This window comes from Lycorma delicatula, chromosome 13, assembly GCF_047948215.1.
Source record: "Lycorma delicatula isolate Av1 chromosome 13, ASM4794821v1, whole genome shotgun sequence".
Taxonomy (NCBI): Eukaryota; Metazoa; Arthropoda; class Insecta; order Hemiptera; family Fulgoridae; genus Lycorma; species Lycorma delicatula.
In genome coordinates this window covers 50,364,503-50,378,353 of record NC_134467.1, presented here as the reverse complement: position 1 = coordinate 50,378,353, position 13,851 = coordinate 50,364,503, and the positions used below count along the sequence as shown (strand labels likewise).

At 28.8% G+C, this 13,851-nt stretch overlaps 1 protein-coding gene across 4 annotated transcripts in view; it reads right to left on the bottom strand.

The window, feature by feature from the left end:
• Window positions 1-13,851, bottom strand: part of LOC142333549 (uncharacterized) — a 72,644-nt gene that overhangs the window by 53,454 nt on the left and 5,339 nt on the right. For 2 of the 4 annotated variants that reach the window (XM_075380828.1, XM_075380829.1), the window contains exons 2-3: window positions 5,536-5,612; window positions 777-952 (exon numbers count right to left, since the gene is read on the bottom strand). Coding sequence is in view for 2 of the 4 variants with exons in the window: in XM_075380825.1 (XP_075236940.1) it covers window positions 5,536-5,612 (77 nt within the window). In the remaining 2 variants the exon portion in view is untranslated. The remainder of the gene's footprint in view (window positions 1-776; window positions 953-5,535; window positions 5,613-13,851) is intronic. The other 2 variants (XM_075380825.1, XM_075380826.1) reach the window with 1 other exon arrangement.

The following is a 13,851-nucleotide window of genomic DNA, read 5'->3' as shown; positions in this document are numbered from 1 at the left end:
TTCACGGGCTAGGTCAAAACTAGTATAAAAATTATCTGTTATTAACATTCTTTCAAAGTCCATATAAGATTGAACCGAGTCCATTGTCACATTTTTTTTAACGTTCCTACTTTCCCTGTTTGTTTTCCTCCGTAAATTCTAATTCCTAAAAGTATAGCAAGGTGGAGCGCAAATTTTAATCGTTTCTGTAACGTAATGATGATGCTTGTTTTTTATATACCGTTTAAACAATAACCTTCCAGTAAATGGAACAACTGATTCATCGGTTACTAAATGTTTTTCCGGTATATAACATAATTTACATTTATGCCCCGTTAAGTCAATAAGGTCTTGAACGTTACATAGTCGACCATGCTCCTCCTTCTCCTCACAGAAATGGATATTTATAACTAACAGTTCGAATCGATTTCTAGACGTGTATTTCAGTATGAAATACATGTAAAACACGTATTGTAGACATGTAAAAGTTAAGGCAAGCTCCAGCCACTGGTTATAGACGGGAGCTTAACCGAGCCCATCCAAAGGATTAATCCAAAGACATTTTTATTTTTCCCACCGTCAGTGGGAAACCGCTTTTTTATTCTTGAACAAGAGTCTATATCTTGCTCAAGAACTTTGTCGGCGTAACTATTTGCACGGGAAACAATAATGTTGATGACTTCCTGATGAAAGAGTAATGAAAAAGATTTAAACAGAGGTGCGTAAAATAAAATAAAAAATTTCTGGGTTTTTGCCAACATGAAATGTATCGAATTATAATCAAAATTACTACGTACCCCGTCATCAAAGCACCAAGTCAATAAATCTTCCAAATTCTCATTAACTACTGATTTACTATCGCTAACATTTTCACAATTACTAGTTTCTTCATTTTTACTACTATATTTTTCTTGTCGCGCCGTAAAAACTCTGGATCATCATCCAAATCGAATCCAAACGACAAACCAGTCAACTGTATCGACAAAAAATATGCTAAACTACACTCAAAGAAGTAAAATCTTAGGTTATACAACTTATGTTATTTGAAACAGTATTAGCTGTCTTGTCATAGAAATCATATTATTATTAGTAAGGTCAATCAGCTTAGCCAACTTAAAATTTATATTGAATTAAATTAAAAATAATATTAGCACATATTTTTACAAATAATTACAACAGAAGTACGTGTAAAAGGAACTAAATATTTATATGTTTATAAAAAAATGTTACAATTATCGGTATTAGGTTTATCCTAACCTAATCGATGTGCTAAAGCTATCATTTTAAAACCTAAAATGTGCTTAATCCTACGATGCTGGGAGATCAACAAAATGTAATATGAAATGACATCTTTGTGCATTAAAAAACTGTATGATCTGATTGGGATCTCATGGCCTGTTAATGTAGCTTGTATGAGATTCTGTTTGGGGTCTCATGGCTGATTGTAACAGTACACCAAAATTGGCGTGGCAGTTAAGTTGTTAAATGCTCTCAAAAGTTTCATTTTTGCAGCTTCTATGATTGCCTTTTATCGAGTACCCGTGTCTAGCTATCAAATAACAATTTTAGAACAGCCGTAACATTATACAATTTCAATTAGGTATCCCTTCGTGGTTTTATTTCATAGGACTCTTCTTATTGTTTCACATACATTCCAATATCTGCCTTTGCATTCACTCTGATTTCACACTTTAAATAATTAAACTTGTTATAGCACTTCCATTCAGTGCTATATTTGACCTACGAGTATCCTTAGAAAGACAAATTACAGATTGTAATTTCACACCTTTTACTTTTAGTGCATTACCTTTAAAATGATTTAAAATATAAAAAAAAAAGAAAGTAATTGTAATTGGTTATATTTCATTGTTATATAGAATATTAAGTTCAAGTAACAGTAAACCTGCAAATAACAATAGATTATGTATTGTTATTTTTCAATTACTTTCTTTAGTGTCCTTATAACAAAAAAAAAACAAAAAACAATTAACTAATAAGAATAAAAATATACAAATTGGCTTTGCTTTATTTATGTAAAGTTTGACTCTCTCCCAGTAGTAGAGAACATTGTTGTTAATATTGAAAAAATAAATAGATTTGTTTAAAATTAAACGTAAACCATTACTTTTTATTATTTGGAAATTCAATAATATTTTAATACAACCCTGTTTATCCAAGATAATATGGGCTGAATGATTTTAAATTGCTAAGATTTTAACTAATCTGTTTTTCATTCATTTTGTGCAATAAAAGGTAAATTTGATTGAGAATTTATATAGAAAATTTATTAATTTAACATATAAACGTAGTATAATTACTAAATTTATATAATTTTATTTATCAAATTAATTCTTATCCCGCCATAGCGTGCCAAGGGATGGCTGAAATATAATAAAGTCTCATAACAAAAACAAATACGGCATAAAAGAACGTTTTATTTGTTACAAAAACTTATATTTATTTTTCTTGTAGTCACCATTTACAGCTACAAATTTCTTTCAAAGGTGAACTAGTTTCTTATTATGTCAATGAAGAATGCCGGGCATCTTTCCTTGATTCATGACTTATTTCAACCTTCAGTCCTCATCCGTAATGAAACAAACACCTTTAATATCACCCTTCAATTGCAGAAATCATGTCCTTCATCATGATAATGTGTTTCAGAACCTGTTCACAATATAGTTTTCGTTATTTATTTATTTCTCCAAGCGGTATGGCACCCATGAGCAAAGATTTTACAGTAGGCGACATGTGTGATAATGTTTTTACTTGTTTTTTTATAATTCTATCTGGGTGGCAGTGTATTGTGTGATGTGACTGCCATTTTGAACAAATTCAACGGTCTTCTTTTAGTGCTTCTAATAGTTTACAGAAACCGGTCGATCGCTTCTCGGTTCATCCTCAATATTCATTTTACCTACCTGCTTACTGAATAGAACTAATTTTGATCGATAGTTTTATTATAAGGCTTTTAGACGATGTTGAATGTCTAAAGCATGGTCTTCTGTAATGTTAAAAATTCAATTATTATACGTTGTTTTAGTTACGTTGACATAGCGAGCGTGCTGAACTCCACAACAGTGGCGACTGACAGCAGATAAGAGGACGTGGATCATTGAATTTTGGAACATTAATAGTAGATGAATGAAACTAAAAGATGGTAGCATCTGTCCCTTTGTTTGACTTTTTGTTCTGTTACATTATATGCGTTTTACATTTCAGCCACCTGTCTTGACTTCTTATTCAGCTACTTCTGATAATGTTAATCTGTTTACCTGGTATGTTTATTTGTGCTTCTCTAATTCTAGAATGGCTGTTCCAATGTTTTTTTAAATAAAATTTCCCTTTATCTTACAGTTACACTAGATATACAACAATTTGAAAAAAGGAACTGCTGGACAAGTCAGTTTTTCTAATATTTAAAAAAAAAATTATTTGAAATTTATCATCTGGGTTTTCAAATAAAAATGCTTGTAATATGTAACTGCAATAAACCCGTGCTATTTACAAAATTTTTTCTTTGAAATTTTACAAATATAAAAACTGCGAGTAACAAAACTTAAGGTACAGTAATTATGTTATTCAGAGTTTTAATGGTCCAAATTTCCAATCGTCCAAGCAAAATTAGTTTTATTCATCTATTCTATACACTGTGTTTTTTTCTATAAACACAATAAGAGTTAAAAAATACTGTATTACCGTAAATGGCAGTACTAATACTTCAGACCGGTGCGTCCATTTTGACAGAAAATGAGTAGTAGGGCTCCAACCCTCCATATAAAAAAAAAATGTTTGTGCTTAGTTTAATAACTAATAATGCAACAGATATTTTTATTTTTTAGTTTTTTTATAAATGAAATAAGTATAAAAATAGTTTATAATTAAATGCGTTATTGTTTTTATGTAGCAAATAAATTTCAAAAATTTTAAATATACTGTATTATGTTAATGTATTTTATAAATTATGTAATTAATTTTAAGATATTTATTACGCATTAGTTTATTACGTAGTATTAATTAAAAGTTTTTTTAAATTTTATTTGATAAAATACTGCTCTGATTTAAGTTTAGTATAGACTTTCAGATTAATAGTACTATGAATCTTAAATGAAAATATGTCTCCTTATGACAGATTGTTAAATTGAAATTCTCACATTTTCACAATAAAGGTGAAACTTGTGTTAATGTAACTCGATGTTGTAAGTGCTGTTAGTATTTTGGTGGCGAAACGCAATTATGTAACTGCAGAATATTTCTTATTATTATATCATACAGTTTTGTATTATTTTGAGGAACACTCTCATTAATGAGTTCTCATTAATGAGGCTGTTTGTCATTGAAATCGTAGAAGATAGGTTGATAAGTTTTTATAAAACAAAAACGATGCTATTAATTGTAGGTTTTTGTTACATAATAATAGATTTATTTTTGTTTTAAAAGTTTTTATTTTGTACTCTGCACTATTATTCAGATAAACAAAATAGTACTACAAGGGTGTTGTTAGTTTCAATATTTTATTAAAATGAACAATTAACGTTCCAGTTTATAGTAAATTTTTTTTTAACCAAATAACTTATCTTATGATCATATAATCTGTTTTACATTTTACATCATTTAATGATTATAAATATTGATCATTTTCTCTTTACTAAATAAGCCCTCCAAAAGTCGTAGATATTATGTAACTGAAATCCATTTATCGTATCATTGTCATTGTGTTTGGCAAAAGAAATAAAATTTCCTTATTTAGATAAGGAAACTTTTTATTTTTTTTTTTTTTAGTTGTTTGCAGAAGTCTGGATAAAATAAAATGAGAATAATACATGAGGTTACTGTATTATAGAATTGTGCAGTAATATTATGCAGAAAAAAATTGTTGCTTAAACAGTAATAAATTAAAATGTTTATCAAATCATTGGAAAGTTTTTAAAAATAAATACTTCAGAATTGATACTGGGGAAAAATTAAAGGAAAAGATTATGTATGTTAAATTTAATTAATGAATATAGTTTAAGTATTGATTTTACTATATTTAAAATATGTTTAATGTTCACCAGAGAGATATAAATTATCTCTTTATTGTAACAACCAATTACTGACTATATAAATGCCAGTTTTTAATTATAATTAAGCATTTATTTATTACAAAGTTGCAATGTTAACTTATCGATTTGTATTTTAAAATGCTGTAACTAGTATGTTTTAGTATACTGATTACTTTACTTGTTTTTTCTTTTAATTACAGATATAACTGCTCATATATAAACAATTTCATGATTATAATTTATTTAATACTGTGGGGAGACATATCCATATTTTTCAATGTAATCTACCATCGTTCTTTACTTAGTTCAATATTTCTTGATAAAAAAATAGAAGAATCCTTTTGGTTGTTTTCATATAAGTTCAATGATGACATCCTTATTTAAGTGAATTTTCTTTCCCTTCCGCCTTCCCCGTAAAAGTGTTTATATGGATCAGTGAACATAATTAGATGTCACTAAATACAGATCAAATGTATGGAGAAATATAGTATATACGCTTCATAACACTTACATTGTTAATGTAGCCGGTAGAGTGAGAGTGAAGCATTTTCTTGGAGTAAACAAACAGAATACTGGGCGATTCTCCTCCTGGAAAAAATTTCAGGTTCCATTCTTATATTTTCAGTCATATCATAATAATGAGTAAGTTAATTTAGAATATTACTTTTAAATACTAAAATAAAGTTACTATTATTTAGCCGGGTGAAAATGTAGTTTTCATTTCTTTTGTGGAGATGAACTTTTAAATATCATCACCTTGTATTTAATTGTTTTGATAGTGTACGATAACCAAACATTTTTAGATTGTTGCAGAAGGCGTCTGATAATGACCGGTCTTAATTCTTAGTGTTTCAGCTGCTAAAATCGAGGAACATATCTAGCTCACACTTTCCTAAAACTAACATTATCTCTTTTTATTATTTCTACATCCCGACACTTTTTTCAGAATTAAAGCGCAGCTGTTCTTAAATAAATGTTTCAACTTAAATTTGTAAGCCGATGAGTTTATTTTCAACTCTCTCCCAGCTGTCTGAATGACACACTATTCATACACTGGATGAAACTTAAGAGATGATCACAAACTGTTTTTTTTTTTAATCTTGAGATGTAAGGTCTTCTGGTAAAAATGTAATTATTTGTTTTGTAACAATACCATGTACGTCTTCAGATAAGCTCACAACAACTTACAGAAAGGAGAAAAAGAGCAGCCGGTATGACATAAGTTCAGACATACTAATATCATTTCAATTAGCAATATCCATTTTGAACTTGTTAAACCAGAACGTGAAAATTCCTCTTTATATTTGAACCTCTGTTATATTAAAATTTATTTTTATGAAAGAGTGAAAAGAAATATTCGTAATGTAATTTTTTTTTAATATTTGTAATTAAAAAACAAATCTGTAATGCGTACTCGCAATGGTTTGACCACTTGTAGGCCAAAATTTCTAATCTGATGTATCGTTCAAGGTGTACAGTTAAAAATAAAGAGTGAGAAATTGTAATTTAAATAGATAAATTAATTTGTTAAAACATGAATAATGTTGCTTATCTGTGTCAGTTATTATTTTATATTTTGTTGTGGGTCAGTAATAGAAGTCTAGGCAGGGAAGATACTCTAATCTTGCAAAAATTGAAGTAAGGACAGTGATAGATGTCAACTGAAAAACTGAAAGTAAAAAAGTAGAAAACTTTGGATGATTATTTTCATAAACAAAAATACAGCCTGTACATTATCTTCCTGATAAATATTTTTTTTTAATATAATTTAAATTAGTATGATATTTTAAATTAATTAAAATCATTTCAACAATATTTTTTTTTTTATTTACAGTTTAATTATATGCTTATAAAAAATATGTATTCAAATATCAGTTATGATGTCTCAATTTACATCTAGCCTGTTGTTTAATGTGTGTACTTTGAAAATCCAAATTTTTTTTATACCCCAGTAAACCTCTGGTTCTAATGTTGTCAGATTAGGAATATTCAATTATATATTTTATTAAGGGACTCCTACAGGGAATCTGTATTTTTCCACATCACTTTCAATTTATATTTATGATCATAAAATTATTATATATGTACACACACATGTATATATATAAAGTAGGTGCAATTTATTTCTATTTTTACATTCGTAAAGATCATATTTTTGGAGCGCTTGTCTTATTTTCAGTTCTATTTTAATAAATAGAAATCACATATTAACAAATAAATGTTTATAAAGCATTTCTTCGCTTTAGAACTTTGCGAAGCATTAAAAACAATATATTCTTCACCAGTAAAGGCTAGCAGTTAGCTTCCCAACAAAGTTTAATGATGCACTTTTGTAGGGTGGTAGGTCCCTGCTTTAAATCCAAAATGAAGAAAATTTGAAAAAAGATTTAGCCGAACTTAGAAATAAAAGACATTGTATTTCATTAGTTGATTACAGATGTAGGCTTGGCTTTATCTAATACTCTTCTCACTCATTAGTTTAACTTTTTTTTGCAAAAATCCCCTGCAGGTAGTAAATTGTTTCATAGGCATAAATGGTTTCTTCCCCGCTGAGATTGTATAAAGAAGCAGCTGCTCTGTCTGTAATGATTCAGTATCGCTGAATTATAAAAATGGACAAATCAATTGAAGATTATACAGCAGCTTTCAAAGAAATTAAATGTTTTTTTTTGTTTTTTTTATGAAAAGTTTATTTTCTCCGCCGTTCATATACTGGGTATATTCATACAGTATATTTTTTTTGTCTTCAGTCATTTGACTGGTTTGATGTAGCTCTCTGAGATTCCATATCTAGTGCTAGTCGTTTCATTTCGGTATACTCCTCCATCCTACAATCTTAATTTGTTTTACATATTCCAATTGTTGCCTGCCTGCACAATTTTTCCCTTCTACCTGTCCCTCCAATATTAAAGCAACTATTCCAGGGTGCCTTAACGTGACTTATAAGTCTGTCTCTCCTTTTAATTATATTTTTCCAAACGCTTCTTTTTTCATAAATTTACCGCAACACCTCTTCTTTTGTCACTTTATCCATCCATCTGATTTTTAACATTCTGCTATAGTACCGCATTTCAAAAGCTTCTAATCTTTTTTTCTCAGGTACTCCGATCGCCCAAGTTTCACTTCCATATAAAGTTATGCTCCAAACTTATACTTTCAAAAATGTTTTCCTGATGTTTAAATTCATTTTTGATGTAAACAAATATTTTTCTGAATGAAAGCTGGTTTCACCTGAGCTATTCGGCATTTTATATTGCTCCTGCTTTGTCCATCTTTAGTAATTCTACTTCCTAAATAACAAAATTCTTCTACCTCCATAATCTTTTCTCTTCCTATTTTTACATTCAGTGGTCCATCTTAATTATTTCTACTATATTTCCTTACTTTTGTTTTATTCTTGTTTATTTTCATGCGGTAGTTCTTGCATAGGAGAACTTCATCCATGCCGTTCATTGTATCTTTTAAATCTTTTTTTATCTCGGCTAGAATTACTATATCATCAGCAAATTGTAGCATATTTATCTTTTCACATTGTACTGTTACTGCGGATCTAAATTGTTCTTTAACATCATTAACCGCTAGTTCTATGTAAAGATTAAAAAGTAACGGGGATAGGGAACATCCTTGTCGGACTCCCTTTTTTATTACGACTTATGTTCTTCAATTACTTGCAGTATATTATTATGCAAGGGAAAGTATGCTAATCAAGATAAAATATTTTTACATGTCAGATGGTTTTTGTAGATCTTGAAGTTTCATGACCCCCATCAAAAAAAAAATTATTTTAGATTTGAAAAATTCTGGAAGGATATATATATATGTGTGTGTGTGTGTGTGTGTGTGTGTGTGTGTGTGTGTGTGTGTGTGTGTGTGTGTGTGTGTGTGTGTGTGTGTGTGTGTGTGTGTGTGTGTGTGTGTGTGTGTGTGTATGTTGGACTGCTTTATGCTTGATATTTCCAGATTGGAAATTATCAAATTTTAATTTGATATTTGGATTAAATCTAGCACAGTAATTTTTGTTTATGTAGAATTGATATTATTTAACTTTGGTAACAGAAAGCAAGGTTATCGGAGGATATTTTACTCCCTTATCAATCATAGAGACTGGACATCAATCCCTTACTGCTGAGTCTTTCTAATTATCAGATGGGTATTTTATTTTTAATAGCAGTTATATGTTTGTTTTTATTTTAAGATGGATGTAGTCGGGATTGCATTCTGGTCCTTTATAGATCGAGTTTTGAAGTTACTTTTCTTGGGTTATTCCTTGGGAGATTGGCAAGATATTCGTATCTTTCTCCCAACATAATCGCATGAAGGGGAATCGCATTGAGTGCTATTCCCCTTCAGTCCAGAAGGTGAAAGCCCCATTAGGTATTTTAGTCTAATAGGATTGCACTTGATAGGACCCTAATTCTTTTTGGAGGATGCGTTCAATCCCTTTGCAGAGAGAATCACATGTGTTGTTTGTAGGGTAATAATTGTAAGATGAGGGAAGGAAGAATAGCGAATTAAGTTTTGTAGACACTTCTTACATCAGTGAGTCGGGACTGAACTGAGTTTATCATCTTAGTATGTCCTTCTTGCTTCTTTATTCTTTTTCCTGACCCTGTTTGTCGGTTGTAAATATTTACAACCGTAATCTTAGAAAAACTTGTGCACACTGAGAAGGACATCACATTTTCGTAAAGGGAGCAGCTAGGTAAGGACTTTTTAGATCCCATATCTCAAAATTTTATTCTAAGAGTAGCTAAATGTTTACACTTAATTTCCTTAGATAGATAACATATGTTCCAGTGATGTGTAGTTGGTTCAGAACTTTTGTCTTTTCTGTACTCAAAGATTTAAAGTCATTTTGGTTGTGTATTTGGGTGATTTCAATCAGAGATTGAGGACACAACAGACTACCGGCTGTTTATCCAGTATTCAATGCAGTTTAATCTTTTACGTATCTATCTTTCATTTAAATTATGCTTTAATGCTGTTTTTATAATTATTTGTAATTTCTAACGATCGTCAAATGAATAACGCGTAAAAAGGAAGATAAATTTAGGTAACTTTTTTGAAGAAGAAAAAATTTGAGTACATTGATTCCATGTTTAGCTATAATTGTTTGAACCGGTTATTTTAAATAAATTATAATTATAAGTTTTTATTAGTTTTAGTTAAAATAAGCAGGGTTGTAAAGTATTAATAATAATTTAAATATTATCTGTAAAATGTGTTCATAGAAATTTAATTTTAAAATTAAAAATTAACTAAACTATTATTTTAATATATTTATAGATACTTTTATTATAAATTTTACCTGTACTTAATATTAACTAATTTTATTTTTAAAATTATGTTATGAGATTAGATTTAGCATAGTTTGTCAAAGTTATCCTAATGCAATTTTTTATGCCGGTAGAAAAGTAGTGATGGCAGCATTATTACAAGCAGAGGATATTTAAATAAAAACTTTCATTAATTTTTCTGCAGCATCTCTGCTTGCTAGATATTAATACAGTCAAAGGCTTTGGAAACGATATTGTGTGAACATTAGGATAATTTTAACAAACCGTAACTTGTTAGTCGTTAATTTATTCCTATATTTAGATACTTAAATTCAACGAAATATTTGTATGTTAGTGCAATTAATTGTTCAAATATTAATACAAGAATACCAGAATCCTTTAACATTTTATCTGCCACAGAGCATTTAGATAGGCATTTCCTGGGGCCAAAAGATAAAAACAGTAAATATTTGAAAAGTATTTTATTCTATGAATATATTAATATAAATTTTTTTTGACATAAGTAAATATCTATAATTTCCACCTCCAGAACAATGAATGGACGTTGAATTTTTTTAATTGGTTTGAAGGAGAGAATTGTTCAACGGTTAACTCCTCCATATTGCATTTTACTTATATTTTTATAGGTAACAGCTTCCAATAAATGGATGTTAATCATAAATAAATTTTTTGTGCCGTATGAAAAAATGTCATACCTGACCAGGGACTGGAACCCAGAACCTTCAGATAAAAGGCAGAGATGATATCGCTGTGCCACGGAGATCGGCAACATAAAATAATAAAAAATGATATGAAATCATTAGTGATCATCATGGAACATGACGTAATTTATATATTAATTGTGTCATCACTGGTGATTTCATTTATTAAACAACAATTTTATTTATTAATTTCTTGTGTTAATTTTTGTTCATTTTGCCACATTTTATTCATTTTTTTCTCGCATATTATTTTATGAAAATTATAGTTACTTATTATTTTTTATAAGATTACAGTTAATTTTTTTTTTTACTTATTTGTATTTTAATTTTGAATTTATTTATTGTAGTTTACACATTATTTACATATTTTTTACTGTTTATGAAGTCCTGCATTCATATAAAGTTGTTACATTTATTGGCAAATTGTGGACACCAGTTCTACAATCTTTTGGATTCCTACACTCTACCCTACATTGCAATACATTTGGTTCATTTCTGTTAATTTTGTGTATGAGTTATATTGTTTTTAAATAAACAATTTTATTTATCAGTGTTATCGTAAAAGATTTTAATTATTTAGATATATAATACTATAATGTACATTTATTTAGGGAATCCATATCGTACAAATCCTTTCAAGTAATGGAGTTTTTATATGTTTACTTTTGAAGTATCTAATTTCGATACTTTTTCATTTTATCCCCACCCCACTTTTTTTTTACATTTTGTTTTCGTGTAAAAATTACTTAGCATAGCATGTTTAGTAATTGATAAATAAGAAATTAGAGAAAACACGCTAACTTGTTGTTTTATACCGGTCATTTTAAACGTTCATATTAACACATTTTACATATTAAAAAAAAACGTGATTATTCTCAGTAATTACTGAATTTATTATTTAATTAATCAAAACATTACTGTTAATTAGTTGAAGTTAGCAAATATAGGTTAAGTTTGGTTAGATTATATTTATTCCGTGCACTAACAAATCGTATGTATATCAGCATAACCGAACCAAACATATGTGGTTTAAACGTAATAAACACATTAGCTAAATCAAAATATAGATAATGTATGACAAACAAAATAAAATATAAATAATATGCTTGTTATGCCATAAGAATTCGCAAAAATATGAATCCAACATTTGTCAAGCGATTCCACTTTCTTTCTTACTATATTTTTTGGAACAAGCCCACAAATTTTCAATATTTTGTATACGAGCTCCAATGATGGGATTGACAAAATTTTCTAACCGATTTACAGTATAATGGTGAAAATTATATCCATCTAAATGAAAAGTACCATCGTAGGCCTTCCATTTGTCAGACATTATTGTGTTGATCCTTTTTCAATGCATGCTGTTATCGTCTCGATTAATGTTTTGGTACGACGTGAAACAATCACGTGTTTCTCTTCAAAAACCCACTGATTTGGAAAAATACTTTCCTTTTGAAAATAAGGACTCTTCTATTTCTACCATCATTCCTAGATCACCTACTTTATTGGGCTTTTTTAATAATTGATCGGCATATACCTTTCCCAGTTACAATTTCCAATCCGTTATCGCTTCACTTGACGTTTAATGCTCTCAAAAAAAAAAAACTTAGTTCTATATTCATGAGCACAACAGTTTATTAACAGTGCAATGTTTTGTAACGTTAGTTTTTTACTATCCACAAGTTATGTATTTTTCTTAAACAAAATTCTTCTCTGCATGATCTTTTCTTACGCACTCAACATGAATGTTTTAAATGAAATTTTTAATTTCATTGGATGATTTTTTTTGCAAATTCTTGTAGTACGTATTTTTTTTTTTTTTGATTGTAAAAATTTCACACCACTCTCTTCGTCATTGATATCGCGAATAAGAGAAATAAAGGTGTGTCATAATTCCATGACATGTATGTTTACACTTAAACACAAATTAATATAGTATATTGTTTCATTATTTGACTAATATTTATTCAAAATCCAAATTAATACATATTATATCACTAAATCTGACTATATAAGTAGTGTTTAAAATTAGAGGGGATTTTATTAAAATATATATTATGGATTATTGGGATATAGGGTTACTGCGGTATTTCTCTAATGTTTTATTAATCAGTTATTATAAAACATGTTATTTTAAATAATTTTTATGTGAAAAAATGCTATAAAAGTTGGAGGCGTAAAATGAAAAAGTACACTAATTTTATCTATTTAACTAGAAAGCAGATTTAGTTGCCTTGCGTTATTCACTAACATAAATAAATTATATACTTCTTGCAAACTGTAATTTTGCTTGAATGAGTCATTAGGTTCTATGGAAGAAAACTTGGTCTCAATCATAATGTGATTTGTAGACTGGAACGATTACTTAAGAGAGATTTGTACATGTAAATTGTTATCGTGTCTTGTAGTTATTGATGATATGGGTAAAGTCATCAAAATAAATGAGTTACTGTGAGATTACCTGTTTGGAAGAATAGACAGGTGAAGAAAAAATGACTCCTGTTTGTTGTTCCAGATCATAGCCTTGATATCTTACTGTAGATTATGTGCAGTCATAAATCAACAGTAATTATAAAAGTGTGTGTGATAAGTGGCACAATTATAACAGCATATGTAATTGTAACCAATAACAGTATTTTACTGTTTGTTAATCACGCCAAAAATGTTCATTGAATATTTGATTAACATACAGAAATTATTGAATGATTGTGAAAGTTTGCCAAAATTCAATGTAACAGTGGCACAACAAATGCCATGTTTATGGCTATTTGCGTTAAATTTGGATGGTATCAGGATTTTGTTGCCCACATCAACCCATTATGAATAAAT